Below are 24,467 nucleotides of genomic sequence, written 5' to 3'. Positions count from 1 at the left end.
GCAGTAGAGCATATGTACTACTACTACTAAATTATTAAAAATTTTAATTTTAAATTTTAAGGGGAAAAAAAATAAATAAAATACATAAATAAATAAATAAAAATCACAATATTTCTCTCATGTTTTAATTTATAGCATTAAATAAAAATTTAATAGTTAATTTTAAAAAAATCCTGTTTTATTCCTTCATTTGATAACCAGAAAAATTTAAATGCAACACAGAATTTCTGAAAATTTAAAAAAAAAAAAAAAATGCATAGGGCTATATATTAAACTTTTAATATAATGATGCTACATTGTATAAGTTTCATGAATTTAATTAATTAATTAGACAAGCTTTTTGATTAATAAAAATGTAACCATTAAAAAGGAGTACAGAAAAATAAAAACAGAAAAAAATAAAAGAATTTGGGAAAAAATAAAACAGATTTCATAGGGCCCTATATAGGTCTTTCATTTCCAAACAAATACAGCGCTGTTTTAACGACCGCACATGCAAAACTTCTGTATGTTTAGAAATTCTTCCTGGATGGGATGCACTACTTATTTGATGTGGCAAATGCATCCGAAAAAAGAGACAGAATGAGCTGCTGTAGAAAAAGGCACAATCTAAATTGTCCTACACATGAAACACGCTTTATATTAAGCAGCTTCCCACATGTCAGAGGTGTGTGCCATTTCATGCATTTGAGATATATTCCCAAGCGTGTAACGAATCGTCATTTTTGTGTACGATTACACCCCTACTTTCCACTATGAAGTGAACTTTGTTTGACGAAACAAGCCCAAAAGTTCATCTGCAATCCCATGTGTAGCACTGAGCAAAAACATCTGCTGATGTTTGCAAGACGTTTCCAAAGGAAAGGAGGGCTGCGAATTCATTATCCTTCTCATGACTGCTTGATGAGGTCACTGCTGGAAACAAATGGAAGAAACATCCTAAGCTTTTGTCAGGTGTGTGCAAGTGAACATTGACTCAACAGTGATGTGAATTGGGCTATGGGGCTTTGGTCTATTTTGGTCTACTACACAAGTAGGCTTAAGGTTCCTTGAGCGGCTGGAATATGTTCGGAGGGTGCCAAATTCTGATACGAGGAGCCGAGTCTTTGAGGAATGAGTTAATAAGTGTTAAACACAGCGAGTGCACATGAAATCTGAGAGCCTGTGTGAACTCGTGGAGCCGGTTTTTGTCAAGAGCTGTAACAATTTCCAGAATACTGTACTCATATTTGAACTGTGGAGCAGCAGTAAAGATAAATGCAGGATGTTTTTAGACATCAGTGGGCAGGGGGTGCTGTATACTGGACTGATTTCTGGCATAAAGGTAATGGGACCTCACAGATGACTAACCTAAGCTGATGTGATAAGCCTACAGCAAAATATGATCTGTAACTCTTCAAATACCCCTATAAGTCATAATGTCAGCAGTTATGGAGTACTGGAGCAGCTCACAGTAATTTCTGACAGATCGTTAGGACTTTTTTTTGTTGCTTCCTTTGTCTAAAAATGGTTTAAACATCCACAAGAACATACATTGCACCACGCATATACTACCAGTCAAAAGTTTGATCAAGAAATTAATCATTTTATTCAGCAAGGATATACAAAATTGATCAAAAGTGACTGTAAAGACACTTATAATGTTACAAATATGTCCATTTTTTTAAAAATGCTTTCTATTTATCAAAGAATCCTGAAAACAAAAAGGTTTTATGGTTTCTTGCAATGCAGTAAGCATGAGCGGAAGAGCAGAATCCAGTCAAAAAAAAAAAAAAAAAAAAAAAAAAAAAAATGGGAATTTACAGTAAAACGCAGAATGTCACTCAATCTACCAAATTTTGGATGAATAAATCAAAAGTAGGTCAGTAGACCTAAACTAAAACATGATATTGACAAGTATCTGTAAATATTAAGCCACAAAACACTATTCCATGTTCTGCGTGTCTCTGTGTGAATGAATGACGCAGATGTGCAGTTTCAGAATTTTCAGCCTCTGCCATCTCAAAGTACACAAATAGATGAACATAACCTGTAGAACTGCTCTGAGAGTCACTTCATGTGCATTATAGCGTTTCTCGTGTGCAAAACCAAAACTACCGTCATATCATTCACAAACAGAAACTTAAAGGTCTTCAGAGCAACCAGTCAAAATAAAAAGCTCGGTTCAACAGGTCCAAGAAACTGTGACAGAAAAATATTACTAAATGTAATGACAGTACTAATACTACCAGAATTGATTTACCAGAAAAAATGCAATTACACTACACAGTATTTCTGAAAAAAATAAATAAATAAATGAGTCAGTTTTTTTTATAAATTAATTATAAATAATTCTAATTTAAAAAAAAAAAAAACGCATTTCAAAGGGCCTTAAAAATGAAATTTGGTCAAACTTTTAATAAATTACTGTTAAATTGTGTAAGTTATACATGCTTTTTGATTAAATTTAATGTAAGCATTAAAACTTAAAAAGTTAATGAGGAAAAAAAAAAATGGAATCCGGAAACATTTAAATGGAAAAAAATAAAACTGAATTTGGAGGAAAAATAAAAAGGATTACATATCAGGCCATACATATCAGAATGATTTCTAAAGGATCATGTGATACTGAAGACTGGAGTAATGATGATTAAGATTTAGCTCTGAATCATTGGAATAAATTACATTTTAAAATATCACAATACAAAACAATTCATTTTAACTATATAAATAATTGAAAATGTACTGTTTTTACTGTATTGTTGATCAAATAAATGCAGCCTTTGTGAGCAGAAGGAACAGACACATGTTATTGAAGTGCCAGTCACACTTTTCATTTGTTACGTATAATCTTTACCACATTATAAAGAGCCTTAATAAAAAAAAAATAATAAAATTAAAAAGTAGGCAAATATAAGCAAAAATCATCTAAGCCTGTCCATCAACCCAGCTTACACATGACAATGGTCAGAAAATGTCACACCTGATAAATGGTAAAAGCATTATTTTGACAACAAAGCAGTCATGCTGTGCCGCACAGCTGGACGGAATCCATTCACAGTGTGTCAAGCAAGAAAAACGACAACATGACAACACAAGATAGCATAAATTATTGAGTATTTCACACCCACATATCGCTCATTTTGGATCATGCCCTCAGAGCAAACTGGAACTTTTCCCTGGTCATGGAAATTAATGTTTAAAACCAGAGTATGCAGATTCAGGCAAAATTGCCAGTGAGATCACAATCCCAACCGGATGCAAATCAGGAATAGTGCTCAGTCATGCAGAATGGATGCGGCAGTATTGCTTTGGGACGCAGGGGCAAGGCTTAGCTACTCCAAACAGATGGACAGGGAGCAGCTTCAGTGCAGATAGTCCTGCACTTTACGGTATGGTGACAGACCAAACTAATAAATACTCCACTAACACCTCTATGTGCCAAAACCCCCATAATTACATGGTCACATCTCAGCCTGCCTAAAAGGGAACTGAAAGAGTGTGAGAACGTGAGGAAAAAACATAAATGGGGATTTGTGGTCATGTGGTGTTGCAGATTAATTTAGTTGTTAAAGCTATACAAGACGTCATTTGTCAAAACATGTAGTTAGTTAAACTTTCTTCCTGTCTGTAACATTTGTTACAGTATTTTGCAACTGTCAACTAGGGCATTTAATAGCACAGCATCCAGGTTTTGCAGCTCATGAAGGTATAACATCCATATAATGACAAGTAGATGAGACCCAGTTAAGTAAAGGAATCTCAAATAAGAGGCTCAGATGTTGGGCAATGCAGTCGCACTGATTAAAAAAAAACAAAAAAAAAAAACACCTAGACAATGTTGAGTGTCCTAAATTCGATGTGGATCATCTAAATTTTTATTGTGGTTAGAACTCCAGAAGACCACCCAAACCACCCGGTCCAGTTCACAGGCACTGCTGACAGACGAACACAGGGTAACTAAAAGTGGCACCACTGCCCGCAAACCACAATGCTTGGCAGGCCTGTGTTTTCCTCTCCAATGGTAACAGCGCTCATATCCTGTTAGGGGAATCCCAGGGTATGCTTAATTGTGAAAGTATCAAGTGAGTTGATAGCATCAAAAAATAAATGTTACTCTAACCTTTTGATAGCAAGTTCATTTATGACAACCACAACATGAACACAGCAGAAGTCCCAAAATATAAACAGTTCATCAGGCTTGTCCACTATATTCCAAATCTTCTGGTGCCAGATGAAAGCTTGATGCGAAACTTAAGTTGTTATTTGTTTGCAATCTTTTCTGGCAGCTGTAGAATGTTCTACATTGCAATGGCTCATGTGACATGGAATCAATGGCACAGAAGTGACTTATCAATAAAACACGTTTGATTATAGATAAAACTGACTTTTTCCCTTCTTGGAGCTTGACATACAGGTTTAGGACAACATGACTGAGCGAACAATGACATTTTTGGGTTAACTATTCCTTTTAACATGGTTGCAGAGTTTTTCCCCCCTATTTTCATTCAATGATTGATAAATGGATTAGGGAAAAGCAAGGTTAGTTGTATGAACCAGTGTAAAATGTTTCTGCTGTCCTATTTACATAATATAATGCTAAATACCTTCAAGACAAGGAAGAATGCCATGGTTTGTTTGTGTTTCCCTGGCCCATCTCCTCTTTACATCTTATCGGACTGTGTTTAAGTAGTTGTGCCACTCATGCATAACAAACATGTTCCTCCTAACCATCTGATGCATAAATGTTTTTGTGCCCTATGAAATCCGTTTTATTTTTTCCCAAATTCCATTTGATTTTTTTCCAAATTCCATTTTCTTTCCCGTTTTAATTTTTCTAAACTCCTTTTAATGGTAAATTCAATTTTATTAATCAAAGAGCATGTCTAATTAATTAAAATCATGAAACATATACATTTTCACGTCAATTTAATAAAGGTTTAACAAAAATGACATGTTTAGAGCCCTATGAAATGTTTTATTTTTTTCTCACTATATGTTTTATTGTTATCAAATTCTGTTTTAGAATGTCAAATTATTTGAATGCACACTTAATTTATTAAAATTTATTCTTAAAATAGCCTTATGAAAGGCTTATTTTCTCCCCTTAGAAATTCTGTGTTGTGTATTTAAAACGTTCTGGTTATCAAATGAAGGCATAAAACATTCATTTCATTTATCTTTTAATTTTTGAAAATTAAGCAAAAAATTTTTTTGGCAAACAAAGGGAATTTACTATTAAAATTAAAACATGGAAGAAATGTTGTGTGATGTTTTACTAAAATGGAACGGTCAAATGCTGAAATCACAGCAACTGTCACATGCGCTTTAGCGTATGTAGTAAACAAAACCGCTCATTCATTAAAACAGAGACACGCAGAACATGCAGGATTCACATGTAAATAGCATTTTTGCAGCGTAATATTTACAGATACTAGTCCATATTGCGGTTTGATGTGTAATGACCTACTTTTGATTTATTCATTTAAACTTTGACAAATTCCGTGACATTCCGCATTATTCCGTAAATTCAGTTTTTATGACTGGATTCCGCGATTCCGTCCACGTTTTCCGGATCGTGGAAATCATAGGGCCCTAGCGTTTTACTCAACCACATATATTAGACAATACCCAGAGATAGTGAGAATATTAAATTGAGGTAATAAACTAGCAATGATTCAAACTAATATGACAGAAAGAATATTTACATCAAAGGTGGGGTGACACTCCACTGGTAGGTCAGAAGCCAAAGTCATGAAAAAATCAATTCTTCAAAGAGCAAATATCAAAAGTGGTCATACTCAGTGTGTCACACTCAGCAAAATACTGCCTTATTTATTATCATTGAAACAATCCCACTACATACCTAGATATTTTGTCAATGTTGTAAAACCTTAACATAAGCAATAAAAAAAAAAAAAGAAAAAAAAATCTGTCAAATAATCTGGCACATTCATTAGTCCATCACTGCCATCTGGTTGGCTAGAGCTGTCTTCGATGTACTGATTCAACTGAAATTGTTCAATTGTTCAATTATTCAATCAATTAACTTGTTGATTATTTTTCAAATTAGTTTAAGGATCATTTCCTTAATCTAACAAAAAATATTTGTAAAAAGCACAATTGTGAACAAGTCACAACCGTATTCTTACTCCAACCATGGTAGCTGTACCAAAGATGGCAATGTTTTCTAACACTGGGATGTTTTATCACAACTGACAGTGTTAAATGAGTCAAATCATCCATCATGATTAGTTCACTTCCAAAATAAACATTTCCTTGTAATATACTCACCCCTATGTCATCCAAGATGTTCATGTCTTTCTTTCTTCAGTTGAAAAGAAATCAAGGTTTTTGAGAAAAACATTCTCCATATAATGGACTTCAATAGAGATCAGCTGGTTGAAGGTCCAAACTGCAGTTTCAGTGCAGCTTCAAAGGGCTCTACACAGTCTCGGCCAAGGAGTAAGGGTCTATCTAGTGAAAGAATCGGTCATTTTCTGCACAAGCTCTGCAATGCACATCTGCGGCTTCACACATTACATAATCACGTTGAAAAGGTCATGCGTGGTTAGCTCTTTGTCTGTGTACTCCGGTTTAAAAAAGTAGGGTAGGGGGGAAAGCTCCATCTTGTTTTCTCCTCCAACTTCAAAATCGTCCATCATCGTTTTACCTTTTTTGTAAAGCACGTTTGACTTTCTTTACACATTCGCTTTGTAAACACTGGGTCGATACTTCCGCCTACGTCACGTGTGACCTTTCCAACTTAATTACGCAATGCGAGAAGTTGAGTTACTGCAAAATGAGCATTTGTGGTTAAAAAGTATATACATTGTTATTGTTTTTTTTTAAATGACTGATCTTTATGCTAGATAAGACCCTTAATCCTGGACTGGGATTGTGTAGAGCCCTTTGACGCTGCACTAAAACTGCAATTTGGACTTTTAACCTGTTAAAGTGGAGAAAAACCATGGAATGTTTCCCTCAAAAAGCTTCATTTCTTTTTTCGACTGAAGAAAGAAAGACATGAACATCTAGGATGACATGGGAGTGAGTAAAATATATATTAAATTATATGACATGGCAGACAAGTAGCTGACCATTGTGTTTGTTTATTCAGCATAGGTTTGCCCAAAATAAAAAATAACAGTCTTTTGCCGAAAAAGTCCCTGTTTGGAACAGCGTCCGATTTTCACGCCATAAGAAACAAAATGTATAAAGTAAACCACATTAAGCACAAAATATGAGACTAACTACTGTATTCTATTGTTATGAGCAAACACAGCTTATATTCTGCCTTTGATTACTATATATGGTGTTGTATAGAAGTGGTTACTGATAATGATGAACATAAACAGAGCAACACATTAACAAATTTTTGTGCAAATTAACATTTGTATAATCAATAACGATTATATCTATTACGTTTAAACATCCTTCCAGCCCTACCTGAATATATATACACACACTAATGAACTAAAGTAGAATTAAATGCCAGTTATGTCAGCCCACATTGTACAGATACAGTACAGACAAGCACCAATACTGCTCATATCTGTGATACTCTCCATACACACCATCCTTTTGTTCTGGATGAGTGAGGTGCAGCAGTTCTTTCAGAATATGCAATAAGCCTGTAAATAATTCATGATGAGCACACATGCACCTGGACAACGTGTTGCGCTCCTGGAGGTGTGTGGAGGGTGGTTGGGTTCACATCAGAAATCTGAAGTGTTTATTAGAAAGCAACAGCTATAATTTCCCCAGGCTGATTCTCCACGCTCCTGGCCTTCCAGGAATTTAGCATTATAGTCATGTCACGATAGTGGTGTGTTCAGTTGGACACGTCGCACAAAAGGTGCATCCAGAGGACAAGCATGACTACAAGCAGCACCTATGGGCTTGAAACAAGAGACTGGGTGACATCAGCAATGACAACCACTCACAAAACTCAAAGCAGAACGTGTGACATGCTCACACCAAACAGCTTATTGCAGTAAAAGTATACTTTTTACACCAGATACCTTTCCTATAAAGTATTTTCTGTCATTATATGAGTCAGTGATTATTCATCCTAAATGAATAAACTCTAAATGAACTAAGCATGTCTGGCATGCTGTTCTTTTAAGGCACGAAGCAGTGGCTGGAATCAATTTGTCTTTCTCTATTGAATTGAGAATCTATTTTGCCTTCTGGCCGAGGAGTTAATCATATGACGATCAGTAACAGGGCTGAGAAAAGCTAGGAATGCTCAAACAAATACATATCCGACTTACAACCATGTGCATCTTTATGCTCCATATTATTTTATATTATTTTAAATCCTTTAAGATGTCTTTAAAATTACTGTGATAGTTTAAGAAGACATCACTTTAAAAAGATTTATTAGACAACAAACTCAGGTCAAAATGTATTTAAACGATCTTGAAATATATCATCCAGAACATGCTCAGTATGAAGTATTTATTGATAGAACAGTCATCCATTGTTTCTTGTAAATGAATAAGTCATCCAGTTAAAAAAAGGATAGCACACCCAAAAATAACAATTCTCTCATCTTTGCTCACCCTAATATTGTTCCAAACCTATATGAATTCTTCTTCTGTAAAACATAAACGTCTCAGTGAATGTTTTTCACAAAAAAAAAAAAGTTTTGTCCATAAAATAAAAGTCAAAGGTCACAGACTGTTTGTTTACCAACATTCAAAATATTTTCCTTTAAAGGGACAGTTCACCCCAAAATAAAAATTATGTCATTACCCTCGTGTCGTTCCAAAACCGTAAGACCTTTGTTCATCTTCAGAACACAAATTAACTGAAATGTTAATTTGTCAGCAATGTAACTGAAATGTTCCCATGTAAGGACATAATTAAAATAGTCCATGTGACATCAAAGGTTCAACCGTAATTTTATGAAGCTATGAGAATACTTTTTGTGTGCAAAGAAAGCAAAAATAACGACTTTACTAACAATTGTTCTCTTCTGCATCACTGCTGTGCCTTGTTTACAAGCAGAAGGCAGAGGACGCAGAAGAGAAGAACTGTTGAATAAAGTTGTTATTTTTGTTTTCTTTGCGCACAAAAAGTTCACTTGTAGCTTCATAAAATTACGGTTAAACCACTGCTGTCACAAGGACTATTTTTACAATGTCCATAATACGTTTCTTGGTCTAGGAACATTTCAATTACATTGCTCTCTATGGAGGGTCAGAAATCTCTCAGATTTCATCAAAAATATCTTAATTTGTGTTCTGAAAATGAACAAAGGTCTTAAGGGTTTAGAATGACATGAGGGTGAGTAATTAATGACAGAATTTGCATTTTTGGGTCAACTATCCCTTTAAGTCCATAAGGAAATTAGGAGAATTTTCATTTTGGGTTAAGCATCTCTTTAATCCAGTTTATGCTTGAAACAAATTTAAACAATAAAACTTTTACTCTAATAAATGCGTAAAACTGAGTTATTTATCCAACAGTGAAGTGGAAGAAGGAAGTATTAGTCAAGCCCTCCAGTGTCGTTTATTCAATGAGGAAACTGTGGTCAACCAGAAAATCAAGAAATGCCTGAAGCACCAAAACAGAATTTATAAACACATAAAAAAATTAGTTAGGGACCAACTCCACCCAACAAAGGAAATTATGTCAACATTCAGACAATGGGATGATGCATATTGAAATAGTTTTGTACGATGAGTAAGTACTGACCCATCTAATTCTAGAAATGCAGAGACAAAAAAAAAGTCTCTATTCCCCATGTCCAGTACATTCTGAGCTTGGAAGAGATGGGGATTTTCAGAGTTTCGAAAACGAACATTCTGTCAACATTTACTCAACTTTTTGTTGTTCCAAACTTGTATGACTTTTGTTGTTCTGTGGAACACAATGAGGGATGTTTTAATGATAGGTTCATTAAAACATCTCTCGTTGTGTTCCACGAAACAACTAAAGATTTTTTTCCAAACAATAAAAATCAAATTATGACCACAGGCTCTGTCTCCAAAACAAGCCTTATAATAGAATGTGAAACTGACCGAGATTCACTGCAAACCACTTAAACCTCATTCATATACAGTATGCACATTTTCAAGCTTAAAGACAACATACCAAAGCAGTTTTATGGTGCCTTTTTAACTTTAAGATTGACCATCCCCAGTCACAATATACTTTCTCGAAGTGTCTCCAAGCTGCCCCATTTACAGCATTTTCTTTTTTTTTTTTTTTTTATAATCCATGTCAGTCATACAGGTTTGGAACAACATGAGGGTGAGTACATGATGACAGAATTTATATTTGTCTGACCTAGCCCCATTAAAATGCACAGTGCAAGAGTCACAATCCTGTGATATTCCAAAGCTTGCGCAGCTTTGTGCATAATGAGCTTTAAAACTTTGAAAATGAGTAACAAAGCACTGCAGGCCAAGCACTATGAGCTAATATCACTTAGACAGAGGACTGTAATATAAAATGAGTCACTTATGTAACAACCTAAACAGGAAAAAAGTTACTATTCAAAAACCAGTGTTAACGCAGAGCTCCACATTTTAGTCTTTCAACAACATAAGTTCAGCTGAGCTATGCGAAACAAGCACTAAGCTAAAAAAAAACAGACTTAAATCTTCCCATTCACACAAAAAAATCTTAGGCTCATCTAATCAACATGTAGGCAACACGTTTCCCTTTCTAATCACTCAGTATAAAACTCCTAATGAAGACAGACCAACCACTGGCAGAAGAGAGACATCCTGTCCCTTGACTCTATTTCAGCAGAAAAACAGAGACAGTGCTGAATATTAGATTAAAGGGGAGGGCTGATGTGAGCACAAATCGGCAGATGCTATAAATAGATGACCTTCAACCCGCCGTGAATGTGGACAGGGGTTTACACAAAGGTCTTCATTCAGAAGGGCCAGTGGAAAGATTCGGCAGGCTGAGCACAAAAATGTTGATTCATGGGAGTGAACTAATATCACAGCTGGAGAGCGATACCCAACATAAGTCACTACCGCTTACCTTTTTTCCATTTCACCCACTTGACTCACTTTTTAAATGGGAAAACCCTGCTTACTTGAGCAAAAAAAAACGAAACCAAAAACGAAACCAAATCACCAACCGCATTCATTCCTGCAGGATAAGAACCAGTCTGACAGCTCAAACTGAGAGCAAGAGAAAAGTTGGTCAGTGTTACTACTTAATTTACAGAAAAAATGAAACAAACCTTTCTATTCAAGGCCAAGTCAGCACAGCCCACGCTGAAGTCCAATGAAAGCCATAAGTTAATACACAACTACACAGCAAAAGAAATACTGCACATATTATTTGACAGAGTCAGCTTTCAGATGGTCCCCACATTGACCATGTGTTTAAAGGAAGAGGTTTCACACCAGCTGTTTGCATTGTAGCTGCACTGCGATCTGACCGTGTGGTTCAGACTGTTTAGAAAAGCTTCCCCCACAGCTCGCGCGCAGATAAACGGATGCTCCTCGCCTGCCAGGGAATTTCCTTCAAGAGCATCCAAAGAATTTCATTTCTTCTGCAGCACACACTTATGATTACAGATTACAGTCCTTCATGTTTCTCTTGAACTACAAAGGAATTTCAGACAGCAAATAAACTCCAGGCTGTGAAAAATCCAGACTGGATTTGTGGCGAAATGCACATGCATCACATGGGACACGTTTGCAGGACAACAACAGAGTTCATCAAGAGTCAAAACATTAAGCAAAGCTAAAAACCTTACAAAAGACTGCTTTTGATATGCAAACTCACCACATCAGAAAACAGGTTCAGCACACTCGGCTATAAACAAAACCTCAGCGATATAACCATCAAACAAAGTAGCTACTGCAATGAATGGATAATACCACATAACAGAACTTTGGGGGGAAAAAAAGAATTTCTTCAATATGAGAGCAGAGGTAAGGCATTACATTCACAGCTGGCATTTAGGAATAATGAGCAGATCTGGATGAGGAAGCAGCACAGCTTGTGCATTCCACACAGTCAGTGACAACAACAGCAGCAACAGGCCGCACAACAGCACAACCTAATTCAATCTTGTGACCTGAAAAACATGTTACTGCTGAGATTCTTCCAACTGAACTCTGTTAGTCAGAACAGTGTTTCCCATTAATTCCACTTTGGCGGACAGCTTCATAATAAACCGAAAATATATTTACACTTTTCATAATAACATAAAAGACCTCTGTTGTTTTGCGCAGTTGCTTTGGCTATGAACTAAAATCAAGATATGGTATGATTTAACTAGGCACAGTTTAGGTCAAAAGTTTACATACACCTTGCAGAATCTGCAAAATGTTAATTATTTTACCAAAATAAGAGGGATCATACAAAATGCATGTCATTTTTTTATTCAGCACTGACCTGAATAAGATATTTCACATAAAAGATGTTTACATAAAACATTTTTTAAACTGTGTTGTTACCTGAATGATCCACAGCTTTAGTGATTTAGTTTAGTGATAGTTCTTCATGAGTTGTTGATGAGTCCCTTGTTTATCCTAAACAGTTAAACTGCCTGCTGTTCTTTAGAAAAATCCTTCAGGTCCCACAAATTCTATGGTTTTTCAGCATTTTTGTGTATTTGAACCCTTTCCAACAATGACTGTATTTTGAACTTATTTTGTCCTCTGGGAAACATGCAAGTATCTTCTGCAGCTTCTGAAGGGCAGTACTAAATGACAAAATAATAATGTTTGCGCAAAATAAGAAAAATGTACACATCTTCATTCTACTCAAAAGTTTACACCCCTGGCTCTTAATGCATCGATTTTCCTTCTGGAGCATCAGTGAGTGTTTGAACCTTCTGTAATAGTTGCATATGAGTCCCTCAGTTGTCCTCAGGGTGAAAAGATGGATCTCAAAAATCATACAGTCATTGTTGGAAAAGGTTACATTACACAAACAAGCTGGGGAAAAAAAAAATTCAAAGAATTTGTGGGACCTGAAGAATTTTTCTGAAGAACAGCAGGCTGTTTAACTGTTCAGGACAAACAAGGGACTCAAGAACAACTATCACTTAACAAAATAAACACAGCTGTTGATCATTCAGGCAACAACACAGTATTAAGAATCAAGTGTATGTAAACTCTTGAGCAGGGTAATTTTGATAAATTCAACTATTATTTTCTCTTTTCTCTTACTATATGTTAATGTCTTTTATGTGAAATATCTTATTCAGATCAGTGCTAAATAAAAAATAACATGCATTTTGTATGATCTCTCTTATTTTGGTAAAATAATTAACATTTTGCAGATTCTGCAAGGTGTATATTAACTTTTCACCTCAACTGTATATTGTCTTTAGTGCTGCATGTTTCATAGTGAATCGAGGCGTTGTGTTAAGATGATTACAGAATTTCAAAATAGTAATAATAATAAAAAAATAATATAAAAATCAACAAAAAAATAATATAATCATTTTTATTATTACATTCAAATTGTTTAAATTGCTATAAACACCAATGTGAATGTGATGTCGTCTTACACACCATCACAACTAAAGAGGCTCAACTTCGAAGTCCAGGTACAAGTCTTTGCATAGACTATTTACTCTGTTTAACTCAGGGGTTTGATGAGTTCTTAATTTTGCTCCCACAGTGTGCATCAGATTGATGCCTTTAATTTTACAATCAACAAAAAATTTTCCTTAACTCCCCTAGAATGCACGCGGTCAATCACCCATAATCTCACAAAAAGAAACAGAAGTAGAAATTCATTGTCTACACCTAAAATCATCTCAGTCCATACTTTGGACTGTTTATGACAAACTTCTTATGAATGACAGGGTGTGTTTTAGCGGTGTTAATGACCTTTTAATAGTGCTTTTCCTGTGCTTACTATATGACTAAAGTGACCTCACAGTCACTACAGATAGAGTACACTCACAGATGCGCACAATTTAAATCAAAGACAGACTGTCTATTGAAAAAAAACATCTTCAGCATAACACAGGACCTCTAACAACTAATACGTTTTTCTCCTCTAGACCAGTGCTACACGTTCCAGCCTAATTGTGAAATACTACTGCACCAAAAATAAAAATATGCCCGAATAAAGTTGAGTTTTACTCAGCAAAAGAGACCAGCTCATCTAAAATGACATGCTAAATTCATACTTACATAAAAAAAAAATAATAATAATAATTCATGACTGATTAGAGACACAAATCTGTTCTGGCAACCCAAAACTCATGATGATCCATCACTATTGTGACCTTCCAGCAGGGCTTTTCCCTCAATAAGCATCCAGTAGAATAAACCACGGGTCTCACCTCGCAGGGCAGAGATGCGCCAGCATAATTCAGATCATCCTCGTCGCCTGAATTCCTCCAATGTGTTGCCATCATTTCACCGCTGCAGCCCACATCTAGAGAAATCTGCTCAAATCAGCTCCAAGATCACACTTCAACATCCAGCTGGATTTTAATTTCCACATGTTTGGGTAAAACACCCTGGAGGATCAAATAAAAAAAGCATATATTATTAAACTGCAAAAAACATTTATTAACTAAAAACCAATACTATTTATCATAACAAATCACTTTTAATTAATATTTATATTTTTGACAACACTTAGGTTTTACTACAGTATTTTTTATTTTTCACTTTTTATCAGTTTCACGGTTGTCTGCACACATTCACATTATCTAAACATGTTTTGACTTGATTTCCGATTTGTTCAGGTTTCCTTTTTTGACAGGTGCTTTGAAGTAACCCTGTTACCCGTAGTAACCAATAGACTTCGGCCAATATAAACGCCCTAAAAATTGCTTATTCCAGCAAAACGTGAGTCTTTCCCGTGTGCCACATGGTTACATGTGCCTCACATTTTCTTCATTTAAACCTCAGAGGCATTAAACTGTGAGGCATCAAGCACACGAGCTAATTAAACAAATGTAATCTTGTTAAAATAAAATGATAACCGGGGACAGAGAGCTTAATCGGATTGTAAACGGAGAGGTTTGATGTGGTGTGGTCAGATTCAACTGGTGTGTGTGTGTGTGTGTGTGTGTGCGGCTAGCAGCGCTGGAAACTTTCTGCTGTGAATTGATGTCGTGTACTCAAACACATCCGACTGCATTTATATACACTTCAAAAGTGTCAAACTTCATTTCAACGAGCGAACACATTTAGTCCGTCGCGTGTTGGCCAAAGTTTGAGTGTTTTGAGTGATATATAAAACCTTGGGCTCTGGTTAGCATGAGTAGCTAGCAAAACAAAGTAAAGGCTAACTGGTATTGTAATGGCTAGCCAGCACCTACCTGTTGGGAATAAAGCGCTGATGTAACGCCGTAAACGCCCATTGCGCACCAAAAAACTCATTAATTCGTCAAAACTGTCTAAGCGACGGGATATGTCCGTGTCTTGTCCTCAATCCCAGTGTTTTTGATGGATAAAAACAGTACGAAAGTTTTCCTATTCCCCGGTCCAACTCGACGCACACGCGCGCGCGGCACTCGCTGGATCGGGGCTCGAGCTCACTCGGAATCCTTGGAAACGCCACCCTTTCGCTGGCTGGGGGAGCCCACAACCAATCAGATTCTTCTTAACACATCACGTTTAAATTTCAACCAATCATGTGCGTTGTTACAAATACTATTCTCTCTAAACAATCTGTTATCTCTATCAAGTTATAAAAATCTACAATTTTCTTTTTATTTCTCACTTCTCATTTTTTTTCTTAACACATCTAGCGTTTTTATGAACAATATTGTTTTATATTAATGAACCTACTGTAGTGCAACATAATAGACAGGCCTTTTCTGTAATGTTATACATTTTGCGTAATATTACATTTGTCACAAATGTGTCATTAAATATTAAATTTATTTCAATTTCAGCTAATGGTTTAGCAAGTCTGTTGTGTTTTGTAATTTTTGTTTATATTATTAAATAATTAATATATTATTTTAATAATATAAACAAATATATATTATTTTTTGTAATTTTTGTATATATATTAAATAATTAATATATTATTTAAAAAAGTGGTATAGCTTTTTTTCAATTTAATTTTTTTTTTGTAATTTTTACTACATCAAGTTAAAATACATAACAATTAGAAATATTGGCAACTAGCTGAAATAAAGTTTTTTGTTTTGTTTTGTTTTGTTCTGATTTGTCTCGTTTAGTTTGGTTTTGTTTGTTTGCTTTTTGTTGTTTTAATGGTTTTAGTTTTAGAAGACTATAACACATTTGTATCCAGTATAGCAAGTTTTCAGTTTGGAGCCAGTTTGGTCCCAAGTAATACACAATAAAATAAAATAAGATAAACTAAACTAAACTAAACTAAACTAAATTAAACTAAACTAAACTAAAATAAAATAAAATAAAATAATAAAAATAAAACCACTACTTTGTGTACGCAAGCAAGAGAATCTTCAAATTCATAGCAACTTATTCATGTTTACTTGGGGTCTCTGAAACACTTGCTACATACTGGATGTCTGAAACTTGTTATGAAACTGAAAGTTTGTTTATAATCAGTTCTCATAGGATTAGTAAAAGTCATGAAGTACTAACCCGATACTTCTAAATATAAATATGTTTTAGGATCAGACCCAAACAGAAGATGAGGGTTAAAGTCGACAGACTCTATACCCGTGGGGATGTGTGTTCTCCTCCCGTCTTTGTTTAGTTGTCGTATGCTACCAGGACAAATGGAGCAATGGTGTGGGATGGAACGTCTTGTTAGGACGTTTTGTCTCTAAACACAAAAAATAGACAGTGCTGTTGTTTATATCTCATGCACCCTGTGACACAGTTTGACCGGACAATACAAAGAAACTGTTTGTGGCTACTCTTCCCACAAATTTTAACTAAACCAACCTAAATAATTGGACACTGTTAAATATTTGGTATTTATACAGGATATCCTATAAAGGTTTTCATAAAGTCACAAGTCAAAATAGGTATTTTACGTAGAGATTCTCCAGTCAGTCGGCCTACATTATCATTTTTATTCTTGACCAACAGAGCATACTTTTCAGTTATATACATCTGTCAACACTTGCATGGACAACTGTAGTCCAGGATAATTATATACTTCTGTCAGTCTATTGACAAAATCCCCCCAAATTTTGCTCTGTCTCTCTCTCTCTCGCTCTCGCAAATACAACTGTTTGTCTGGATTACTGGAGTCACATGTTGGCCTGGTTCAAAGCGGGGTCGGGAAGTTTTGGCATGCGATTGGCAGTGGCTGTGGAATGTCTGCGCACACACACTGTGCCCCACAAAGCGGACGCAAGAGGAGCGGCTGCTATGCTCACAATCTGACAGAGCTTCACCACACTGCATCCATCATCTCTTTGCCATCCCAATACGCTTAAGTCAGGGTCAGTTTTTAGCGGAATATAAGTGTGATGCACAATTCATTTAGTTTTTTTTCCCATATATAGATCAATAGTTCTGAGTAGAATACTGTAGTATGAAGAATACTGAAGAATACTGTTGTGTGACTGAAGGAAAAGAACAGTTTCTGCATCTATTAATGATACATAATACAATAAGTGATATATATACACTGCTGTTCAGAAGTCTGGAATCCGTAAGAGTCTCTTATCCTCATCAGTGTTCCATTTATTTGATCAAAAGCACAGAAAAAAGTAATATGAAATATTATTGCAATTAAAAATAACAGTTTTCTATTTGAATATACTTTAAAATAGAATTTATTTGTGTGATGCAAAGCTGAATTTTTAACAGCCATTACTCCAGTCTTCAATGTCACACGATTCTTCAGAATTCATTCTAATATTCTGATTTATTATCAGTGTTGGAAAAAGTTGTATTGCTTAATAATTTTGGGACCTGTGATTCTTGTTTCAGGATTTCCTGATCAATAAAAAGCATTTATTTAAAAAATGAAATCTTTTCTAATAATATAAGTCTTTATCACTACAAAAAATGATATTCTTACTTAGTATTTTTGTCTTGTTTTCTAGTATAAATATCTAAAAGCGCTTGAATCAAGATTAATTTCCTTTACAAGTAAAATCACTGAAGACATGTCTTGTTTTCTGAAAAAAAAAATCAAAATTGTATTAGTTTTTGCTTAAAACAAGCAAAAATATCTGCCAATGGGGCAAGAAAAATACTTGTTTAGCATTTGAATTAAGATTTTTTTAGATATTTTTGCTTGTTTTAAGCAAAAACGTAACACTTTTTCTTTTCAGAAATCGAAACATAATAATAAGTCATTTTACTTGTCAAGTAAAACATCTTGATTCAAGAATGTTTAGATATTTATACTAGAAAGCAGGACAAAAACACTTATTAAGAAAATCATTTTTGCAGTGTACTATCACTTTTTATCAATTTAATACATTCTTGCTGAATAAAAGTATTAATTTCTTTCAAAGAAAAAAAAATGTACTGACCCCAAACTTTGAACGGTAGTGAATATTGGTTAAAAGATTTCTATTTTAAATAAATGCTGTTCTTTTTAACATTTTATTTAATAAAGAATCCTAAAAAAGTATCACAGGTTACAAAAAAATATTAAGCAGCACAACTTTGCAACATTGATAATAAATCAGCATATTAGAATGATTTCTGAAGGATCTTGTGACACTGAAGACTTAAGTAATAATACTGAAAATTCAGCCTTGCATCACAGAAATAAATTCTATTTTGAAGTATATCAAAATAGAAAATCACTAATTTAAATTGCAATAATATTTCACAATATTACTGTTTGTTCTGTATTTTTCATCAAATAAATGTAGCCTTGATGAGCAGAAAAGTCTTCTTACTAAAAAAAATCTTACTAATCCCAAACTATATATTTTGGGTAAATGACAAATTTAGCATGGTACCACTACTTTTCTCATTCTCAAAGGTACAAAAGCTCTCACTGGGGTGGTATCTATTCAAAGGATACACTTTTGGTACAACTTCCTTTAGGTACAAAAGTGACAGATGGACGGACAGACGAACAGATAGATAGATAGATAGATAGATAGATAGAGCTCATACAGCTTCGACAGACAGCTGATAGATACAAATTTCAATTGAAGAAAAAATGATGGGTTCAGTTAGTTGGAAATAAGTCATTGTGCATATTCAGAAACACAAAGACAGAGAAAGAGAGAGAGCGGGCGATAACTTGTAAAGAGAGCCATGTGAAAAGTGTTCAGTTTCTAGAGGCGCGCACAAATGTTCCTTTCATTCACGGCCAGCAGAAGGGGCCACCTGTTTCAGGGATTGGGTGGCCTTTGTTCCGAGGTCGTCCTGACCAGGGACTTTCACAATACTTCCCAGCCCAGGGAATTCCTCCCTCTCTGCAGTCGGATCTGAAATGGAGCTCGAGCCGCAGCAGACGCTCTCTCGGGAAGCAGCCATCCCAGGAAGAATGTCAGTCAGCTGCATGTCCTCCTTGTGACCAACTTGGAAATACGCCTGCCAGTTATAACAGGAACAGTGTCCATCTTTGTTTAGACGGAGTCTACTTCCAAAACAGTTTAAATAGTGCAGAAAATCAAGATGATGTCTTTTTTAAACATACGTGACTTCCACAGAGATTAGATTACCATCATACTCTGATAAACCTGCCTTGTGTTATATTATGGAAGGTCACAGCTTTATTAAAAACAGCTTCTTAAACTTCACATACAGGCCACATACAGCAGGTCACTTCTTATTCTCCTCAGAGAGGGCTGTGCTTGGAAATAGTGAACAAACCCAACAAAAACTGTGGTTAAACAGCCAAACAGAGAGTGGGACGCTTTGTTTTCCCAGCACACTGAAACTCCCTCTTGCTATTTAAATGCTGGAGTCATATGTCAGGTGTATGAATAAGGCTCGACGGCACCGCCCATCTTCTATTGTGAATGTCCACTCACTCTATCAATGCCCCACTTTTATTTATCTGGCAAATCATGAGAACAAAACTAAAACTTCAGGACAATCAGGACAACAGCTTCATGTTGCTTTTGTGTGCTGCTTTTTTCCTTTCTTGGTTTTGTGAAAGCCGCGTAGGTGAGGATCCACATAAACTAGATTTTACAGTGCGATTGAGGCTTGCTTGCCATGTGGCATTGCCATTGGCCACATGGTTGCTAAGGTGTTCTGAGTGGTTTGTAGTGTGTTGCTATGCAGCTGTTTGGCCCAGACCTGCTTACTGGCCAGGTCAAAAGAGTCCAAGTCTGTATGACAATCTGGTCCTTAGATTTACGTGAGGTGCATTTGAACGTGTTTTTGTCCATTTTGTTGTAAAGCAGGTAAAAATCACAAGTCTGACTGCTTAGAAAAATAATAGCACAGACTTCAGTTTCACTTTTATTAAAATAAATGAATGCTTTTATCAGAAAGGATGCACTGAATTGTTTAAAACTGTCAGTAAAGACTTTTATATTGTTATTTTTTTTACTCATCAAAGAATCATAAAAAATATTTCTTTCTTTTTTTTTTTTTTTTTTTTTTTTTTTACAAAAACATTATGCAGCACAACTCTTTGCAACATCATAATAATCAGCATGTATTGAATGATTTCTGGAGTAATAATAAGATTTGAGTAATGGCTGCTGAAATAATTTACATTTTAATATGAATACATATTGGAAGACAGTTATTGTAAACTGTAATATAGTTAACAGCATTACTGATTGTGCTGTGCTTTTGATCAAATGCAGCACTGGTGAGTATAAATAAAAAAAAAAAAAAAAACAGTAAACAGTAAACGTCTGAGTGGTAGAAACACATGAATTTTAACTTGACATTTTGAAGTAGAAAGACTATGTGTATATTTTTATATATTTATATATAGCCAGTCAAGCTACCAAGTATTGAACCTGTGATACTTTTTTTCAGGATTCTTTGATAAATAAAAAGTTAAAAAAGAACAGCATTTATTTAAAAGAGAAATCTTTTCTAACAATATACACTACTGTTCAAAAGTTTGCAGTCAATAAATTTGTATTATTTCTTTTTTTGAAATTAACTTAATATTCACCAAGGATGTGTTACATTAGTAAAAATGATAGCATAGATTTACATTGTTAGAAAAGATTTATGTGTTGAATAAATGCTGTTCTTTTTAACTTGTTATTCATCAAAGAATCCTAAAAAAAGGTTCCAAAAAATATTTGGCAGTACAACATTTCCAACACTGATAATTTTAATAATAAACCAGCATATTAGAATGATTTCTAAAGGATCATGTGACACTTAAGACTTGAGTAATAACTGATGAAAATTCAGCTTTGCATCACAGGAATAAATTATATTTTTAAGTATATTAAAATAATAATAAAAAATTATATTGTAATAACATTTTGCAGTATTATTGTTTTTTTCTGTATTTTTGATCAAATAAATGGAGTCTTTAAAAAACATGACGAGTCTTACTGAGCGGTAGTGTATATTATTAAGACTGAATTTTATCCACAATTACAATTAATATTAATTATATAACTATTTTAATGAGTGTTTAATTTAATATGAATAAAATGGTAATAATTACTAATTACAGTGTAATAAAGACTACAATTATATACAGTACTTGTGGGGAATTATTGTCTATATTGTCACTGCAAAGTGTGTTATTTGAGATATAAAGCATATTTTAGCAGAAGACTATACTTTTAAAATAAATGCTGGTTATATGCTACTAATGTAACTCTTTGGCATCTTCATAGATGTTACAGGTTTACTGTTTTTTTACATGATCATGGCGGAAGTTACAAGATGATTTTGCACAGACAAGGTACTTCAGAAGGATTTTAGACTGAAGGAAAATACATATTTACAGTCTGATTTTGTCCTGTTCTTTTGCCTGTGCCTCTCTCTGCATAGCTATCAGACATTCGAGGCGGCAACATGAATTACTTTTGTCATTTCCTGAAGTATCCAGTCTAGACAGAAAATCCTCCAACCTCCAGCAGAGCCAGTTGAACACAATTCATTGTCTATCTTTAATTAGAGGCCAGAACTGACACATTACAGAAATGTACCACTTACACCCCTCTGCAACAGGAAACTCGCAGCCTTAAACATGACTTGAGCATAAAATATGCCGTGACTCACATCCTTGTAACCAGCTTTGCAAATGTTGGTAGTGTACTTTAATTTGGGTGGAGACTGGACACAAAGTAGGACTTGACATTTAATGCTTATTTTAGCTTTAACTAGTTCCTCATGGTCACATCACAGATAATAGCACTGCCTCATACTGGAGTAACTCTATATGCAATGTGAAAGATATACAGGGCTAGAAGACAGCATCTTAGAAGACCGCAGTCTTTGTGACGTGAATATGCCTATGATGCCCTGAAGTAGGCGGTTCACTAGGTTTTGTCTGGTTTTACTCCATTTTTAGCTTACTCCATACATTTTGGATCAAGTAGGCACTGGTTTGCACTTGCTCTCCAATGGGAATATTGAGGACCTGTGAGACTAGTTACGACAGGAAGCTCCTCCAGCAATTCTGCAGTCAGAAAGAGTTGCATTATGAACAAACCGGTGTGTGTAGCCTACAGGGGGTAGACGCTTTGATGTCGAAATAAATCATTTTATCAAATGCAGTGCTGAAGGTGAATCACAATAGGCTGATTTGACATTAGTACTATGTGTCAGCTATTAAAGTGATCTGTCAATTATAGGATTTCAAATGAACAAAAAGAGTTCGAAAAGACAGATTTATCTGTTCCAAAAACAGCTAGATGTGTCAGTCTGTGAAACTTACAAAGGTCATGTATAGTTGATACGAGCTCACTCCCAAAGCAGGCCCACCTCTGGAAAGTGATGATAGCTCACTTGAAAATGTCTCAATCATTGTCAAAGATAATCGATCTTGCTTTGATGCCCACTGACTTTCATTATTTTTCAAGAGTTCAAATATTTTTGGTTTGATTTGATTTTGTCCACCACTGCACATCACAAAAGGAGGAGAAAAAAAGCAAATCTTCATTTCTAATTTTTTGGTTATATTTTTACGTTAAAATGTAAAAAACAATGTCAATTAAAATAAATAAATAAATAAAAATCTGGGGTCTCATTTAGTTAAAAAAATGTTGAGGCCTCATTTATAAAACATATATTGTCATATCTGTGTCCTAAATTACACATTAAAATTGAGGGACCAGGATATAAATCAAGATTTATAAAGGCAAAAACCTATGTGAAAGTGTTCTTATGCCAACTGAAGAGCATGCATACAATTTTTTTGCACTCTTAAATAGCAGTAATAAAAATAATCCAACATTGTTCATTTAAATTTAAAGATAAATAAAAAAAAAACACAACATGCATTATTATAATTGTATTAGCAAATGTGCATATTGTGATCATTACAATGCTGAAATTAATTACATTTAATAAATATACTGAATTCCATTTGTTCACATATATGCTTGAATTTAAGATGTACTTTGATTTATAAAGTAGGATGTTTTTTTGTATACATTGTATACAGATTAAACAAAGTAAAATACTCAGTCAGTGTTGGGTGTGACTAGTTACTATAATTTAATTACTTTTCTCTTGAAAAAGTAAAGCAAGGGATTACTTTACTTCTTATGTAATTGAACTTAATACTGTGTATAGACTGTAGAATATTTATATACAATACAATAGTGGATTTAACAACAAATTTTAAATTTGAACCTTAAAGGGGTCATTGGATGCCCATTTTCCACAAGTTGATATGATTCTTTAGGATCTTAATGACAAGTCCATAATATACTTCGGTTAAATATTCTCAATGGTTGTGTAAAACAACACCCTTTTTACCTTGTCAAAATGAGCTCTGCAAAAATCAACCCATTCTGATGGATTGTTCCTTTAAATGCAAATGAGCTCTGCTCGCCCCACCCCTCTCTTCTCTCTGTGGAGTGACGAGCCTGTTTACTTCAGCCGCATTTAGCCGCTAAATGGCTCGATTTAAAAAAGGGGATATTATTTTTACAGATTAATTAAAAACCACTGCAAGGATTTTTACCATTATAGGGTAGATTTGTACATACACTGCCAACACACATTAATGTTCAAACAAGATGTAAAAGTGAACTTTGCATCCGATGACCCCTCTACAATGTATGGTTTTTATGTACCCTTCTCACTTTAAATACTTTGGTGAGTTAATAAGAATATTGGTAACACTTTAATAACTTCAATAATTTAATTCAATTATTAGCATGAATATTACTGGGATATTGACTGTTTATTATTACTTAAAAAGCACTCTTATTCTGCAAGACCTTATTCTAAATCCTTAATCCTACCCAATTCTTAAACTTAACTACTTTACTAAGTATTAATAAGCAGTAATTAGGGGTATAACGAGGCAAAAGTCATAGTTAATAGTTAATAGTGAGAAATGGACCCTGAAGTGCGACCAAAATAATTTATGTAGTTATCGATTATTTATTTTAAAAGAACTTGTCGAGGTTGATATAGGATTTAGAAAGTAATTAGTAATAAGTAATTAAATACTCATTTGTACAGCAATCTAATTAAACTGTTGAAGATGTA

At 34.6% G+C, this 24,467-nt stretch overlaps 1 protein-coding gene across 2 annotated transcripts in view; it reads right to left on the bottom strand.

Moving 5' to 3' along the window:
* arhgap21b (Rho GTPase activating protein 21b) overlaps positions 1 to 15,492 on the bottom strand; it is a 56,483-nt gene extending 40,991 nt beyond the window's left edge. For both annotated transcript variants that reach the window (XM_051138189.1, XM_051138198.1), the window contains exons 1-2: positions 15,260 to 15,492; positions 14,270 to 14,449 (exon numbers count right to left, since the gene is read on the bottom strand). In XM_051138189.1, coding sequence (XP_050994146.1) covers positions 14,270 to 14,344 — 75 coding nt within the window. In that variant the 5' untranslated portion in view covers positions 14,345 to 14,449; positions 15,260 to 15,492. The remainder of the gene's footprint in view (positions 1 to 14,269; positions 14,450 to 15,259) is intronic.
* Between the last annotated feature and the right edge of the window lie 8,975 nt (positions 15,493 to 24,467).

The sequence above is a fragment of the Labeo rohita genome, chromosome 2 (genome assembly GCF_022985175.1).
Source record: "Labeo rohita strain BAU-BD-2019 chromosome 2, IGBB_LRoh.1.0, whole genome shotgun sequence".
Taxonomy (NCBI): domain Eukaryota; kingdom Metazoa; phylum Chordata; class Actinopteri; order Cypriniformes; family Cyprinidae; genus Labeo; species Labeo rohita.
The sequence above is the reverse complement of the archived record's forward strand: the minus strand, read 5'-3'. Positions and strand labels throughout refer to the sequence as shown.